The following is a 17,447-nucleotide window of genomic DNA, read 5'->3' as shown; positions in this document are numbered from 1 at the left end:
CGTTCCCACAGAGAGGGCCTCCTCAGGGTGCCACCAGTCAGAGAATGTCGTCTGGTGGCCCCCAGGGGGAGGTCCTTCTCTGTGGGCACCCTGGATTTATGGAATCGGTTGCCGGTTGAGCTCCGGATGGCGCCCGACCTTCACTCCTTCCGGCGCGATCTGAAGACTTATTTGTTCGAACAAGCCGGCCTGGCCTGATGGGGGATGGGTTGGGATTTTATTGTTGTTGTAAATATATTTACCTATTGTTTTAGCTTGGGCATTTCGTTTAATTCTTTTTTAACTTTTGTATCTTTGTACTTTTATATGTTGCCCTGTTCACCGCCCTGAGTCCTTCGGGAGAAGGGCGGTATACAAATAAAATTATTATTATTATTATTATTATTATTATTATTATTATTATTATTATTATTATTATTATTATTATTATTATTATTATTATTATTATTATTATTATTATTATTATTTGGTGCTAAGTAACCACAGCTGTTTTTTTTAATCATTAAGCCCACATAGAAACTAGAAAGAAAGCATTCATGTTCTGGGCTTCTTCCCATTGACTGGACTTTTGCATTCCCCTTTGCACACAAATTCTGTCTTGTACAAATTATTCAGAATTCAGTTCCAGGTTTTGCCCTCCAGACAAGTTGCTTTTGGTCGAAGAGCTCCGGTATTGAATATTGGCTGAGATCACACATTCTGCTCAACCACAGCTGCCGATCTCATTTAATTTAATCACATTTCTCTGGATTAACTCACTCAGTGCTCTGAGTCATGTTTTCTAAGCCACAGGATGGCTTGCTTTTGTTTTAGAGCAGGGGTGGGCAACTATGACAACTTTGCAACCTGTGGACTTCAACTCCCAGAATTCCTGAGCCAGTCATGCTAGCTCAGGAATTCTAGGAATTGAAGCCCACAGGTCATAAAGTTATCATAGTTGCCCACCTTAGAGTGTTATGTCCCAATCTTGGCAATTTCCAACTGTGTGGGCTTCATTTCCCAGAGTTCCTCAGTAAACGTGCTCATTACTGAGGATTCTAGGAGTTGAATGCCACAGGTCATAAAGTTATCATAGTTGCTACCCATTTTAGAGCTCTTGTGTCCCAATCTTGGCAGTTTCCAAGTGTGCGGACTACATTTCCGAGTTCCTCAGTAAACATGCTCATTACTGAGGATTCTGGGAGTTGAACTCCACAGGTCATAAAGTTTTCATAGGTACCTACCCATTTTAGAGCTCTTGTGTCCCAATTGTGGCAGTTTCCAAGTGTGTGGACTTCATTTCCCAGAGTTCTTCAGTAAACATGCTCATTACTGAGGATTCTGGGAGTTGAACTCCACCCATATGGAAATTGGAAAATACCTACATAGGACACTCGGCTTGTCGATCAGAAGGTTGGCAGTTTGGCGGGTCAAATCCCGAGTGCCGCGTAACAGAGTGAGTGCCTGTTACTCGTCCCAGCTTCTGCCAACCTAGCAGTTCGAAAGCACATAAAAATGCAAGTAGAAAAATAGGGACCACTACAGTGGGAAGGTAACAGCGTTCCGTGCACCTTTGGTGTCTAGTCATGCCGGTCACATGACCACGGAGACGTCCTCGGACAAGCGCTGGCTCTTCGGCTTTGAAACAGAGATGAGCACCGGCCCCTAGAGTTGGAAACGACTAGCATGCATGTGCGGGGGAACCTAACCCTAACCCTTTAGTATATATTAGGTGAGCCCAACTTGTATATAGTAAGTTTACTGTTGGAAGTTGTAGTTTATAGAATTCAATGAATATTCATTATAGATCTTAAACATTATGCATTCATACACTAAGCCTGTCACAAATGCTTGCTTGCAACCTTGGTGTCCAAAATGAAAATTGCCTTCATCTTGAGTAAGCATGCCTCCATTTGTTTCTTGATCTCTGCAAGCAGCAGCTGTTGTTCTTTTTAATTCACTGGTGATATTTCAGACGGATTTTTAAGATCAAAAGAGTTTGGGGAACCATTGCACTAGAGGTTTTCTAATCAAAGAGAAAAATTTAAAAAAATCTCACCACAGATAGGCCTCCTGAATTCTGGTTTGTGCATGCATGCACACATCCCTATATGCATACATATATATAAACATACACAAACATGCAAACCAGGATATAGAGAGCTTATCAACTATTGGATTTTTTTATTTTATCAAGGTAAGCACATGATGCAAAGATCCAGCTGTCTGGAAAAGTCTCTGATGCTGAGAAAGGTGGAAGGAAAGAGAAAAAAAAGATGAACAGCAATAAGATGAACTCAGATACTGCAGCACCAGTGGAAGACCTGAGGGACCAGGTTAGGGCCACATTATTGAAAAAAAAATCCCTCTATGTGGTTCTTAAAAAATAAGAAACTCAATGGCACATAATCATGTTTATCATAGCAGACATGTTGTGAGTCAGTACGACCCACTGAAATAGCTGCTTTGGGGCAGTGTTTGCAACAAGCTTTTAAAGGTAAAGGTAAAGGTTCCCCCGCACATGCGTGCTAGTTGTTTCCAACTCTAGGGGCCGGTGCTCATCTCCGTTTCAAAGCCGAAGAGGACGCTTGTCCGAGGACGTCTCCGTGGTCATGTGGCCGGCATGACTAGACGCCAAAGGCGCACAGAACATTGTTGCCTTCCCACCGTAGTGGTCCCTATTTTTCTACTTGCATTTTTACGTGCTTTCGAACTGCTAGGTTGGCAGAAGCTGGGACGAGTAACAGGCGCTCACTCTGTTACGCGGCACTCGGGATTCGACCCGCCAAACTGCCGACCTTCTGATCGACAAGCTCAGCGTCCTAACCCACTGAGCCACCGCCTCCCTCTAACAAGCTCTTAGTTTTGGAATTGTAATTCTCATATTTAGAATTGTGCCAAATGAAATAGGCACCAACACAATTTCCTAGTAGGCTTGAGATTGTAGAATGCTACGGCTGGTGAATTCTGGGAGTTGAACCCCGCACCACACATCTTAAAGTTGCTGTCCCAAGAACTGGAATTAAAAGAACTATCCTGAAATTCGATAAGTAATGCTTAATATTTCCAAAAGTGCCACTGCTCCCTCTCCCAAATTGCAACCATTCCTTTAAAAAAATACATTGTTTGCCAGCTTTAATGTACCTGAAATATATCTGAAGGTATGGGGGGAAACGATCCTTCAGCACTTGCAAGCTATAAAACCCAGAAACATGTTCTTTTAATGTTAAATATATTAAGTTTATTCATCAACAATATTTTTGACTCCCATTGCAGCTGACAATGACAAAAACTAAGGAAAGCAAACTTCTACTAATTTTAGAATAACATCACTATCGTACAAAAGTTCTAGCAACCCATCAAACATGAGAGCTGAAAGTAGGGAATGAATAGAATATACTCCATTTCTACTTCATTCCCAAAATGGTGGCATTGACTGATCTCTAAATATGGGATTAAAGCAATGTTTCTCACCCTCAGCTGCTTTAAGATGTGTCGACTTCAACTCCCAGAATTCCCCCAGCCAAGCCCACACATCTTAAAGTTGCTGAGGTTAGATTAAAGGTCAAATTGAGATTGTGTCTCTCCTTCAAGGCAAACCTTCTAATCTAGATCAAGAGAAGGAAAAACTGATTATCTCAAAGAAGGCTTTCTCCATTCTTGCCTTTCTCTCATCATGGCTAGGACCCTCTTCAACAAAAGGATTTGGGGGTGAATTCAATCGAACTGTTTTTTTACAGGATCCCCACTGCCCTGCAACTAAAATATTGAATGTGGCATTCCACAGTAACCAGTATCTGAAAGTGGCTAATAATTTTATTTAGTTAATTTAATATTTGTAATCCTATTACTAATGAGAGGAATTCCTCTGCTCCCCAAAATTATCTTTGATCTGTCTCAATGTCTGGAGTCATCCAAATCAAATATTATCATTTGTGAATTTTCTCTAATGTTCCATGTGGATAACTGAACTTCTAGCAACCCTAATGTTTTCTTTCTGGGAGATTAGTTAAGTAAAAGGGATAGCCAAAACAAAGGTAACTGATGCAGGGGTTAAGATGGTGTCCCAAATTCAGAATTAAGGATAAGCTCTGTGATAGATCCAGAAATTACACAAATAAAGCATTAGTACAGTACTTCTGTTGGAGAATACTTTGTTCCTTCATACATGACCTGCAAGTAGAAAAAAAGGGAGATTGATTTTCAATCAATCAATCAATTTCAATTTCTTATGATATTTAGAGAAAATCAATCTCCATTTTTTCCCCACATAATCAAAAACAAACCTGTCTTAAGAGCCCAGCATGACATTTTTTGTGTGGTAAGGTTTCATCAGTCAGCAAAAGTTTCCCAACAATGTGAGCATAGAAAAAAAGGGAGATTGATTTTCAATCAATCAATCAATCAATTTCAATTTCTTATGATATCTAGTGAAAATCAATCTCCATTTTTTCCCCCATAATCAAAAACAAACCTGTCTTAGAGCCCAGCATGACATTTTAGTTAGTGTGTGTTAAGGTTTGATCAGTCACTAAAAGTTTCCCAACAATGTGAGTGTAGATCATAGAATCATAGGGTTGAGGTCTTCTAGACCAGGGGTAGGCAACCTTGGCTCTTTTATGATTCATGGACTTCAACTCCCAGAATTCCTGAGCCAGCATAGCTCAACATGGAAACCTCTCCCTGTCCCCTCAGCATGGCTGGCTCAGGATTTCTGGGAGTTGAAGTCCACGAGTCATAAAAGAGCCAAGGTTGCCTACCCCTGGGACTCTAGGCCAACCCCCTGCTCAAGGTCTCCTGAAATAGCTGTCCGGCCTACTTTTGACCCACAACTCCAGATGTCAAGCCCCATGTGGGTGCTCTTGTGTGCAAGCAAACTGGTTGAATCACATACTTTTTTTTTGTTATCCTGCATGAGTTCTCTCATGTCTCATCAGGCTGGATTTGTACACAAATCTCTTCCCGCAACCCAAACATGAGTAAGGTTTTTCCCCTCCATGGATTCTTTTATGGGCCATGAGGACTGTTTTTTCACTGAACGTTTCCTCACAGGGGTTGCACTGGTTTGGGGGTTTTTTTGCACACATCCCTGAATTTTTCATCAAGGTCATGGGCAATCTGGAATTTTCCCCACAATCCGAGAACAGATTTTCTCGTTTTCCTTTGTGGGTCTTCTTGTGCCGGAGAAGGTTTGATTTCTGGATGAAGCTTTTCCCACATTCTGAACAGATGTGGGGTTTCTCCCCCGTGTGGATCCTCTGGTGTTTGATCAAGCTGGATTTGCTGGTGAAACCTTTAATGCAGCTGGAGCACTGGTACGGCTTTTTACTGGTGTGAGTCCGCTGGTGTACGACGAGAGTTGATTTATTGCTGAAATTCTTCCCACACTCAGCGCAGTTGTAAGGCTTTTTTTCTCCTGTGTGGGTTTTTTGGTGTTTTAAGAGGTTCCACCATTTGTTGAAGTATTTCCCACAGCCAGCACACTTGTGTGGCTTTTCACCCACGTGGGTCCTCTCATGCACAATAAAATTGGACCTCTGGCTGAAACTTCTTCCACATGCTGGTTTATATGGTTTCTTTCTTAGATGGACTCTCTCATGTATGGCAAGCTTGCATTTCAGGCTGTATCCTCTTCCACAGTGGGAGCAGGTGTGCAAATTTGGTGGGTTACGGAGCCCCTTGGGGGCTGCAAGAAGCATTAATTTGGGAATGATGCTTTTTCCACAGGGAGGGAACCAATATGGCTTCCTTCCCACTTGAGGTCTTTTGTGTCTGAGGAGAGCTAACCTATAACTGAAGTGTTTCCCACAACCGGAGCAGGAATACAACTTCTCCCCTTGTTGTACCCTTTCGTGTCTGGTAAAACTCGTTTGATCAACAAACCTTTCCCCACAAATTGGTTTCTCTCTCGTGTGGCTTCTTCGGTGGATCACCAGGCTTAAGTTCTGATGGAATCTCTTCCCACACTTTGAACACTCATGGGGTTCCTCTTTCTTATGCGTCGTCTCATGGATGAGAAGATGCGACCTTTGAAGGAACTGCTTCCCACAGTCTGCGCATTGATAGGATTTCTTGCCCGTATGGATCTTCTCGTGTATCAGGAAGTTTGACCGCTGAATGAAACCTTTTCCGCACTGCGAACACTGATAGGGCCTCTCACCTACTTCCATCTTTTCGTGCCTGAGAAGCGCTGATTTGTGACGGAAACTCTTCCCACATTCGGAGCAGGTGTATGGTTTCTCTCCCGTGTGGGTCCTCTCATGCCTGGTCAAGATGGACCTCTGGCTGAAACTTCTCCCGCATTCTGTGCATTTAAACGGCTTCTCTCCCGTGTGAGTTTTCTCGTGTCGAACAAGACTGGATCTCTGCGTGAAGTTTTTCCCGCAATTGGAGCACTGGTGAATTTTCTCCCCCATGTGGCTTCTTTCATGGATGAGAAGGCTTAAGCTGTGATTGAATTTTTCCCCACATTTTGAACATTCATGAGATGCCTCCTGCTTATGGGTCATCTCGTGGACAAGGAGATGCCACCTTTGGACAAAGCTCTTCCCACAATCCGAGCACAAGTATGGTTTCTCACCGGTGTGGATTCTCTCGTGGATGAGAAAGTTTGATTTCTGAATAAAACCCTTCCCACAGTGTGAACATTCATAGGGTCTCTCTCCAGCCTCCATCTTTTCATGCCTGAGGAGTGCTGATTTGTGGTGGAAGTTTTTTCCACACTGAGAGCATTTATATGGCTTCTCTCCCGTATGGGTCCTCTCGTGTCGGGTCAAGATCGATCTCTGACTGAAGCTTCTCCCACACTCCAAACACTGGTACGGCTTCTCTCCTGTATGGGTCTTCTCATGTCTGACAAGGCTGGACCTCTGTGTGAAGCTTTTCCCGCAATCAGCACATTTATTCTCCTTATTTCCCGCGTAGCTCTGTCTCAGCTCCTGTTCTGTGGGATAAACGGAAAATCACAATGTGAAAACAGGCAAAGGAAATTGCTGCAAACAAATTCAGGACACGGCGTTATCACATGCCTTTTACTCTCTGTAGTGTGAGGAAGAGAAAATTATAGTTACAGTTAGTCCTCAACTTATCACAATTGTGACCAGACTTTCCACTGCAAAGAGAGCCTGTTAAGTGAGTCGCATCCAATTTTATGACATTTTATGTGACAGTTGTTAAGTGTATCATTCAGTTCTTAAGCGAATCCAGCTTCCCCACTGACTTTGCTTGCTAAAAGCTGGCAGGACTTTAAAATACTCATAGGGATCCTCTTCCTTATGCACTGCCTCACGGATGAGAAGATGCAACTTTTGAAGGAACCGCTTCCCACAGTCTGCACACTGATAGGTTTCTTGCCCGTATGGATCCTCTCACAAATGGTGATCACGTGACCCCACAACATTGCAACCGTCTTAAAAACATGCCAGTTGCCAAGCACTTGAATGTTGATCACATGACTACGGTGATGCTAAGTGCGATGACCAATTAGTTGCTTTTTTCCAGTGCTGTTGTAAGTTTGAATAGATGTTAAATGAATGATTGCAAGTTGAGGACTACCTGTATATCCTTTTACACTTTACAATCTGGTCTTTTTTATTTTCCAAGTTCACCAAGTAGAAAACTTCAGGGGTCCTCCTTAAGGACGAAGTACGGCCTAAATTTACATACACAGTGACTCCAGCAGTGTACAACATTAAAAATCCACAATTTTACCCTGTGGTAGTGACAACACAATTATGTTTCTCTACTAAGTGCAGAAGTTCAAAATTAGGCTGATCAGTCTTACAGTTTTTCTCTCAGCGAGAAATGTTCCAATACCACCTACATGTAATAATATCACCTTCACATTTGATGAATAATGAACTTGGGTACAAAAATTAAATTCAGAATAAAACCAAATCAGGCAGATTGGAATCTTGTGACGAAGCAAATAGAAAACGTTAACAGCAATACAATTTGTGAATATTTGGGATCCAAATAGATAGAATGATAATTTTATAATAACTCATTATAAAGCCTGTCTGAACTTGCATTACTTGCTGGTTCTAACAGCCACTGCAGATAGCCAGTGCTAGAAAATGTTCCTTCAGTCTTGACCTCAGTTCATAGTGACAATAAGACAGGCGGTAATAGAAGCAATTTTTACTCCAAGTACTGGAAATTCAATAAAACCCCCCCGTTGAATTGCTTCTCTTCATAGTGTTTGTTATTGCAATCTTGGAAGCTGATGTTTCTTCTTCCTTCCTTCTGATGACACAATGATGCATTGTTTCAGGATGTAGCTGTCTTGTGAAATAAACATTCTTACCTGAATGAGCAGATGGGAAAGCCCCATTTCCTTCAGAGGTCTGCTGATACAGCACCCATCGATCTTCCTGTTCTTCCTTCTTTATTATCACAGCAGGAAACTCTGCTCAGAGAAATGAAACAGTCTTATTTTACAGTGATCAGACACTTGCCAAAGTCTCCTCCTCTTGAGTAGCCTGGCTGGCCTCTGTTGCTCCTGCCTTTTCTCTGCCTTGTGTGTTCTTGGATCAGGGGCAGAAGGCAGTTTTTCCTCCTCTTCGCTGGCCGTCTGCCACTGCAAACCTTCCCCGTCTGAAGCCTCCTCCAAATCTCTTTCCGACGGCCATTCAGAGCCATCAGTAAACCTAGTTCCTGAGGTGCCAGAAATGGGCTTCAGCTGACCAATGAGGAGGAATCTGGGGAGTTGCCCAAGGGAGACATCACACAACCCGTACCTCTTGCGTACCCTCCCTGACCTGTGCCACACCTTACAGGCCCCCTCACACCCTCTCCATGTTCTACCAGCAGCAAGATCTGACTGCTGGCCTAGTGATGGATTGTATTGCAAATCAGGGCTGTTTCCAGAGGAGGCAGAGGAGGAGAGGACCTGGAGCTTACGGAGCGAAGGAACTGGATGAGGCTGTCGGCAGGCCCAGAGGAAGAGAGAGAGGCTTTTGGAGGAGTTGGTGGCGGCGGCAGCGTGCTCCAGGCGCGAAAAGAAGCAAGGCTTCTTTAAGGAAAAGGTGGAAGAGTCAGGATCAGAAAAAGGAAAGAAGGTGAGGTTGTCAGAATACAAGCGAATTTGAGGGCTAATCCACATGGAGCCCCATTTCCATCTGTCCTGTTTGCCATCGTTCACTCCCTAGAGACTAAAATGGACAATGTGAAATTTGAGCGGGCCCCGAACAAGGAGTATATATCGGAGGTGGTGACCCTTTGAGAGCTGTATGCAACGAAATTTCATTTTGATGTATGCCGATTGGTGTACATTCAAAGTGACAATAAAGTTATCATTATCATTACCCACACCACACATCTCATGTGACCTCTGGGGTGCTTCAATAATTGTAACCCCAGGGGCTGGTGTAAGTACCGCTTATTCAGCACCATCATAATTTTGAACACCTATTGAACAAATTGTTGTTAACCAAGGTCTACCTGTATATCCCTTCCATACAAGACTGAATAATTTGCTTTCACTTTCCTTTTTATGCTACTACAGGTAGTCCTCAATGTACAATTGTTCAGTTAGTGACCCTTTAAAGTTACAACTGCATGAAACACTTACAACCATTGCAGCATCCCCATGGTCATCTGATCAAAATTCAGATGCTTGGCAACTGGTTTATATTTATGATGGTTGCAGTGTCCCGGGGTCACGTGATCAACCTTCTGACAAGCAAAGTCAACGGGGAAGCCAGATTTATTTATTTATTTATTATTGGGACTTATATGCTGCCCTATCTCCCGAAGGACTCAGGGCAGCTAACAACAATAAAATACAATGATACAAAAGTTAAAAAGAATTAAATTAACAGCCCCAATAGAATAAATTAAAATTGTAGTTAAAAATTAAAAAACATTTTTAAATCCCTGTTGTCAGTCCAGGTCAGCCTGATGGAAAAGACGTGTTTTAAAGCCGCGGTGAAAGGACCGGAGATCAGGGGCCATCCGGAGCTCAAGGGGAAGTTGGTTCCATAGGGCTGGCGCTCCCACAGAGAAGGCCCTCCCCCTGGGGGTCGCCAGCCAACATTGTCTAGCCGACGGCACCCTGAGGAGACCCTCTCTGTGTGAGCGTACTGGGCGATGGGAGATCGTTCCCGGCAGCAGACGGTCCTGCAAATATCCCGGGCCTAAGCCATGTAGGGCTTTAAAGGTAAGTACCAACACCTTAAAGGTAAGTACCAACACCTTAAATCTCACCCAGAGGACAACTGGTAACCAATGCAGCTCACGCAGCAGGGGTGTAATATGGGAGTATCGGGATGCTCCCATCACTACCCGCGCGGCCACATTCTGCACCAGCTGAAGCCTCCGGGCAGCCCTATGTAGAGAGAATTGCAGTAATCTATACCGGAGGTAACGAGTGCGTGAGTGACCGTATGTAGGGCATCTCGGTCCAGATAGGGGCGCAACTGGCGCATCAGGCGAACCTGGGCAAATGCCAACAACCACGTTACTAACTGAACAAATGCAATGATTCACTTAACAACTGTGGCAAGAAAAGTTGTAAAATGGGGCAAAACTCACTTAACAAATGTTTCGCTTAGCAACACAAGCATAACATCAATTGTAGTCATAACTCGAGGACTACCTGTATGTGTTCTGCGCCAAACTACTTTGTATGTATCGGACAAGAGTTCTTTCTCTTCCTCATGTTCTGATTTGTTTATTGCCTTCCTTAGAACTAGGAGAAAATATCCTGGTCATTCAACTTTCAACAATTACCCCATGGAGTTTTGCAGTGCTTGAAGACTTTGGTCTTCCAAAAAAGCTGTGGTGTGCGGTGCAGTGGTTAGAAGTGGTTAGGCTAACTTACTGCCCACTGCCAGGAGTTCGATCCTGACTAGCTCAAGGTTGACTCAGCCTTTCATCCTTCTGAGGTCGGTAAAATGAGGACCCAGATTGTTGGGGGTGCAATATGCTGACTTTGTAAACCGCTTAGAGTGGGCTGTAAAGCGCCGTGAAGCAGTATATAAGTCTGAGTGCTATTGCTATCTTGCCTCTTTGTTCATTTATACCAGAGAGCGCTGCCTTTGCAATGAATCAAAAGGGAGAAGATTTCTAATGATTTGACATGAACTGGACTTTCCTTCTTACCTGAAGTGTTGTACATTGTGGTTTCGCTTTCTTGGAGACGTGAGAACAACGCTTTTCTTTCTTGTTCCGCAGTTACTGGCAGCCACTGCTCCTCTCCTTGTTCCATTTTTATTATTACATCAGGGAACTCTGGGCAAAATAATAATAAAATAATATACGTGGCTCAATGAGTCAACAGTGTTATATTCTTGGGGTAAGGTAAAGTTAAAGGTTCCCCCGCACATGCGTGCTAGTCGTTTCTGACTCTAGGGGCCGGTGCTCATCTCCGTTTCAAAGCCGAAGAGCCAGTGCTTGTCCAAGGACGTCTCCGTGGTCATGTGGCTGGCATGACTAGACGCCAAAGGTGCACGGAGCGCTGTTGCTTTCCCACCATAGTGGTCCCTATTTTTCTACTTGCATTTTTACATGCTTTTGAACTGCTAGGTTGGCAGAAGCTGGGACAAGTAACAGGCGCTCACTCTGTTACACGGCACTCGGGATTCGACTCGCCAAACTGCCGACCTTCTGATCGACAAACTCAGCGTCATAACCCACTGAGCCACCGCGTCCCTTATATTCTTGGGGAGAGGAGGCAAAAAAAAAAGTTCTTCATCATTCGGTATGGCAGTTTCTATTTTTTCCCCCCTCCAAGAAAAAGAGTATTTATTAAACTGTCAATAAAATGTGCTAAGTTTTACAATGTCTTAAATATTTAATTCTAAGACTTTGTGAGGCAACATCGGCTCTCTCACCTAAGCCATTCTCCAATGGAGTCTCCTCTTCGTTTGCAGCTGGATGAGCTGAGATCTGTGCTTCTTTTCCACTCTTGAGCTGTGATATCAGGTCAAGCTTGGGGCCTGATGACAATAGCGGAAAAAAGAGAATCAATCCAAATATAGTCCTCGCCTTATGACCAGTCCTTAGTGACTGTTTGAGAGGATTTGGGAGGCAGAGATGCTGATTTGATATTGGAAACTAGCTACAAAGTTTGGCCTAGACCAGGCTTAGGCAACCTTGGCTTTTATGACTCATGGACTTCAACGCCCAGAATTCCTGAGCCAGCAAGTCTCAGCTTGGAAAGCTCTCCCTTTTCCCTCAGCGTGGCTGGCTCAGGAATTCTGGGAGTTGAAGTCCACGAGTCATAAAAGAGCCAAGGTTGCCTATCCTTGGCCTAGATTAGAGCAGCCTCTGGTTTAATGACATGCAGAAGATACAAGTCCATATTAACAACTGTTCGCTTAGTGACCGTTCAAAATTACAACGGCATTAAAATGTGACTTAGGACCGTTTTCCACACTTATGATTGTTGCAGCCTCCCCGTGGTCATGTGATCAAAAGTTGAACACTTGGCAATTTATGACAATTGCAGTGTCCAGGGGGTCATGCGATCACCTTTTGTGACCTTCTGACAAACAATGTCACTGGGGATATCAGGTTCACTTAACAACTGTGTCACTAACTTGGCTGCAGTGATTTGCCTAACAACTGGGGCAAGAAAGATTGTAAAACGGGGCCAAACTTACTCAACAATTGTCTCGCTTAGCAACCGACAACTTGGGCTCAGTTGTGGTTGTAAGATGAGGATTATCTGTATTCGCTTTTTGACCCTGTCATTCTTCTGTTACCACATATCCTAAATTGTCTCTGCTTGTCCCATTAAGATCCAGCAGAAATAGGCAGGCTTCAAAGCCCTTCCATAAAGCAAATGGGAGCCGGAGATTTTATTTATTTTATTTATTTTATTAGATTTATATAACGCCCTTTCCTGGAGGACTCAGGGCGGTTTACAGGGCATTTTAAAATCATACCAATATAAAATACAAGTTAAAAGACAAATAAAAGATTAAATTATCCCTGAAAATAAAACCCCATATAAAATTCTCAGCCTGGGTCAGAGAGCTCAAAGAGTCTTCAGGTCTCGGCGGAATGAGCGTAGGTCAGAGGCAGTTCTGAGCTCCATGGGCAGCTGGTTCCAGAGGGCCGGCGCACCCACAGAAAAGGCTCTCTCCCTGGGTGTTATCCGCCGGCAATCTTTTATCGGCGGCACCCTGAGAAGACCCTCCCTCTGCGAGCGTACTGGACGAAGGGAACTTGATGATGGCAGCAGGTGTTCCCTTAAATATCCCGGACCCAAGCCATTTAGGGCTTTATAGGTCATCACCAGCACCTTGAATCTCACTCGGAGGGCAACTGGAAGCCAATGCACCTCACGGAATAGAGGTGTTACATGGGAGTATCGGGAAATCCCCATCACAACTCGCGCGGCTGCATTCTGCACCAGTTGAAGCCTTCGTGTGGTCCTCAAGGGCAGCCCCATGTAGAGAGCGTTGCAGTAGTCTAAACGGGAGGTCACGAGTGCATGAGTGACTGTGCGTAGGGCGTCTCGGTCCAAGTAGGGTCGCAACTGGCGCACCAGGCGAACCTGGGCAAAAGCTCCCCTGGTCACGGCTCCTATATGATCTTCAAAATTGAGCTGTGAGTCCAGGAGGACGCCCAAGTTGCGAGCTCTATCAACGGGGGGTAACACCTCACCCCCCATCATTAAAGGTGGAATAGTTTGATTAGCCCGAGATGCCGATACGTAAAGCCATTCAGTCTTGGCAGGATTGAGACGAAGCTTGTTTCTCCCCATCCAGACCCGGACCGCCTCCAGGCAACGGGACATCACGGCAAGGGCATCGCTGGGTTGGTTCGGGGTGGAGAGAAAAAGTTGGGTATCATCAGCGTACTGATGGAGATGGGCTTTCTCTGTTGTGGCATCAGTGTAATTCCCCTCCCAAAGTTTGAATGGCCCCAAACCTTTTGTCATTCTTCATTTCACATTTGATAGGCTCAGTTAATACAGATAGTCCTCGACTTACAACAGTGACCGTTCAAAGTGACCTATGACTGTTTTTAACACTTATGACCCTTGCAGCATCCCCACGGTCACGTGATCAAAATTAGGATGTTTGGCAACCGGTTCATATTTATGACGGCTGCAGTGTCCTGGGGTCACGTGATTGACCTTCAGACAAGCAAAGTCAATGGGAAAGCCAGATTCACTTAATAAGCATGTTACTAATTTAACAACTGCAGTGATTCACTTAAGTGTGGCAAGAGATGTCGTAAAACAGGACAAAATTCACTTAACAAATGTTTCACCTAGCAACAGAAATTGTGGTCATACGTCGAGGACTACTTGTACTCTTGCTATCAGCTATAATAAAAGATCAGCACAGAGCTGGCGAAATGACAGGCAAAACAGAGATATTCTTCCAAGAATGGAAAAAGTGCAGAGAAGAGCAACAAAGGTAATTAGGGAATTGGAGGCTAAAACGTACAAGGAACGGTTGCTCGAATTGGGTACGTCTAGTTTAATGAAGACAAGGATGAGGGGGGACATGATAGCAGTGTTCCAATATCTCAGGGGCTGCCATAAAGAAGAGGGAGTCAAGCTATTCTCCACCTGCACCTGAAAGCAGGACAAGAAGCAACGGATGGAAACTAATCAAGGACAGAAGCAACCTAGAAGCAAGGAGAAATTTCCTGACAGTTAGAACACTTAACCAGTGGAACAATTTGCCTCCAGAAGTTGTGGGTGATCACTGGAGGTTTTTTAGAAGAGACTAGACTGCCACTTATCTGGAATGGTATCCAGTCTCCTGCTTGAACAGTAGGTGAAGACCTGCAAAGTCCCTTCCAATTCTGTTATTCTGCCACTCCAAGCAAAAGCAGTCCTCCAGTCAAGCCAAGACTAGGTTGTTTTAGCAGCATTCTCTTCGCCCCTGATGCAACTACACATGTCTTGCCTCTAAATGCCATTTTGGGACAGCTGTTATCTTTTGGGTGCTACAGAAAACTAAAATTGAGAGCAGGTGGGGATCCAAAATTATTGCTAAATTTTTTTTGGGGGGGTGGGGTGGGGGGAGGATGCAGTGGGCGGGGTGATAAAGCAAAGTGGGTGAATCATGATTCCAAGATTTTTATTTTCCCCGGATTTGGGTGAAGGGAAGATGCTTTTAAAACAAGTTCTTAAAACTTGTTGGGGGATACATTCGTTTGCATAGGTTTTCTGTCTCAGCGCGGCAGGAAACCTGGTCGCCAATTGATAACGGTAGCGTAGGTGGGTGCCTTCTGAAAATAGTAATAATGATCTGAACTTCTGGATGACTGCGATGAATAACAACAACAACAATAAAAAGCAGAAAATCTTTTAAAAACACACAGACACCTCGGGTTTCTAGCGCCAGTAAACTCCCCATGCTCCCCAACAATGCAATTCTTCAGCAATGAACGCCAACTCGAAATCGGAAAACTTGACCGAGGACAAAACTCCGTCCGTGATATGGGAGAAAATTAGGTATTAAAGAAACTCGCCCCTCGGTGGATGCCCGTCCACCTTTTTATGCATTAATCCTTATGCATTAATTCAGCATCGCTTCGGCTGAGGCTGCGCTGCAAAGGAAACCCCCCCCCGGATTCCGCCGAGGGGTTTTATGCCTCTTTTTTGCAAACCTCGCTCGCTCGCTTCTTATAATAATAATAATAAGTTGGAAGGGACCTTGGAGGTCATCTAGTCCTTTTCTCGTTCCTCCCGTACATTTATTCTCTCCCCCACCCCCGGCCCCCGGCCCCCTTCTCTCCAACTCACCCGCTTGTTGCAACCTCGCCATGACCGGATCCGAAAAGCCCAGGATTCTGCAAGATCGCGCAAGCCGGATCCAAAACCTCAAGCGCTGCGCGGACGCAGCAGGAAAAAGCTCTCTTTTTTTTGGCACCTTTTCCCCACCTCTCAGATCTTTGCCTGTCTCGTCCTCTCTAGGATTGCCCGCTCGCTCCGTTTAACCCCTTCATTGTTTATGAAAGGGAGGGACTGGGCGAGACAACGCTTCTTGCGGGGAAAGACAAGAACGGGAAGGAGGGAGGAAGCGAGGCTGTGTAAGTGAGTGTCCCCACAGCATCTCCCGTGAGCTCAGTTCGGTAATATATATATATATATTTAATTTCTTTGCATCCATCTCATCAGGAGATAACTGGGTGGCTTTCAATGTTAAAAGAATTTTAAAAAAGGAATGATACAACAACGTGTATACAATAAAACCATACACACACACAAATATAATCATATATATATATATATATATATATATATATATATATATATATATATATATATATATATATATATATATATATATATATATATATATATATATATATATATATATATATATATATATATATATATATATATATATATATATATATATATATATATAAAGGTAAAGGTTCCCCCGCACATGCGGGCTAGTCGTTTCCGACTCTAGGGGCCGGTGCTCATCTCCGTTTCAAAGCCGAAGAGCCAGCGCTTGTCCGAGGACATCTCCGTGGTCATGTGGCCGGCATGACTAGACGCCAAAGGCGCACAGAACGCTGTTACCTTCCCACCGTAGTGGTCCCTATTTTTCTACTTGCATTTTTACATGCTTTTGAACTGCTAGGTTGGCAGAAGCTGGGACGAGTAACAGGCGCTCACTCTGTTACGCGGCACTCGGGATTCGACCCACCAAACTGCCGACCTTCTGATCGACAAGCTCAGCGTCTTAACCAATATACATATATATTTACATACATATAGCATTCAGAAAGTATTCAGACCCCGTTCACTTTTGTCAGTTTTGTTATTGTAGTGTATACGTGAGGGGTCAGTGAATTAAGGAGGCGCAGAGCTGGACAACTCCACGCAGGAACAGCAAGCAGGAACAGCGTTCGGCGGGAAGCTGGAACAAAGAGACAGCATTCAGCGGGAGAGCCGGATTTAAAGGGATTGGCTGACAAGCCGACAGGATGCTTGGATTTTAACCCATTGGCCAGGCAGTTACCTGGCCAGGTATAAATGAGGGCTGAAATCCTTTGTTCCCCAGTTTGGCCATGTTCCTCAATAAAGCAACGTAACTCCTGAACCTGTGTCATCTCTGATTCGTAAACAACATAACAACTGGCGACGAGGATGGGATTGTTCTGAAGGGTGGTAGGAACCTCAACTGACTGGGAAATAGCCACCTGCATCGGATCAGAATGGAAGGAACGCACGAGATGTCCCAGGACGGTCAGGCTCAAATGGCTCAGGCAGGTCCAGCTCCCATGGTCCAGGTCAGTCAAGCCCCCATGGCGCCGGTCAGTGTAGCCCCCACTTTTAATAGTGCTCGTCCCGAAGAGTGGGAGGCATTCGTGGGGCAGCTAGAATTTTACTTCATCGCCAATAATATTACTGAGGACAGGATCAAGGCGGCCACCCTGCGCAGCACATGTGGGAAGGACATTTATCAGTTAGCCGTGGGCCTGTGCGCACGGTGAAGTATGATGACCTTATGGACAAATTAAATCAGTATTTTAACCCGCAC

The 17,447-nt window shown here is 44.4% G+C and overlaps 1 protein-coding gene across 2 annotated transcripts; it reads right to left on the bottom strand.

Moving 5' to 3' along the window:
• Positions 1–3,213: 3,213 nt before the first annotated feature.
• LOC308661882 (uncharacterized protein) lies at positions 3,214–15,785 on the bottom strand. Of its 2 annotated transcripts, XR_014025035.1 has the most exons (6): positions 15,695–15,785; positions 11,814–11,918; positions 11,083–11,211; positions 8,285–8,386; positions 4,454–6,922; positions 3,214–4,265 (listed from the first exon to the last, which is right to left on the bottom strand). XR_014025035.1 is itself a non-coding variant. In XM_081317104.1 (5 exons), exons 1-5 carry the CDS (start codon positions 15,714–15,716, stop codon positions 4,884–4,886), a joined length of 2,397 nt encoding a protein of 798 aa, XP_081173230.1. In that variant the 5' UTR covers positions 15,717–15,785; the 3' UTR covers positions 3,214–4,883. The 2 variants fall into 2 exon arrangements, 1 of the variants encoding a protein (XP_081173230.1); XM_081317104.1 differs by having other exon boundaries at positions 3,214–6,922.
• Between the last annotated feature and the right edge of the window lie 1,662 nt (positions 15,786–17,447).

Source organism: Vipera berus (genome assembly GCF_964194415.1).
Source record: "Vipera berus genome assembly, chromosome: 2".
Taxonomy (NCBI): domain Eukaryota; kingdom Metazoa; phylum Chordata; class Lepidosauria; order Squamata; family Viperidae; genus Vipera; species Vipera berus.
Note: the sequence above shows the minus strand (reverse complement) of the source record. Positions and strands in the feature narration are given on the sequence as shown.

Bases quoted from the DNA above. Each gene is read 5' to 3' on its own strand.
- LOC308661882 (XM_081317104.1), bottom strand. From the start codon at position 15,716: ATGGCGAGGTTGCAACAAGCGG. The intron at 11,919-15,694 runs GTGAGTTGGAGA...TATTGTCATCAG, and splicing joins GGCGAGGTTGCAACAAGCGG to GCCCCAAGCTTGACCTGATA. The intron at 6,923-8,284 runs GTAAGAATGTTT...TTTATCCCACAG, and splicing joins TTTCCCATCTGCTCATTCAG to AACAGGAGCTGAGACAGAGC.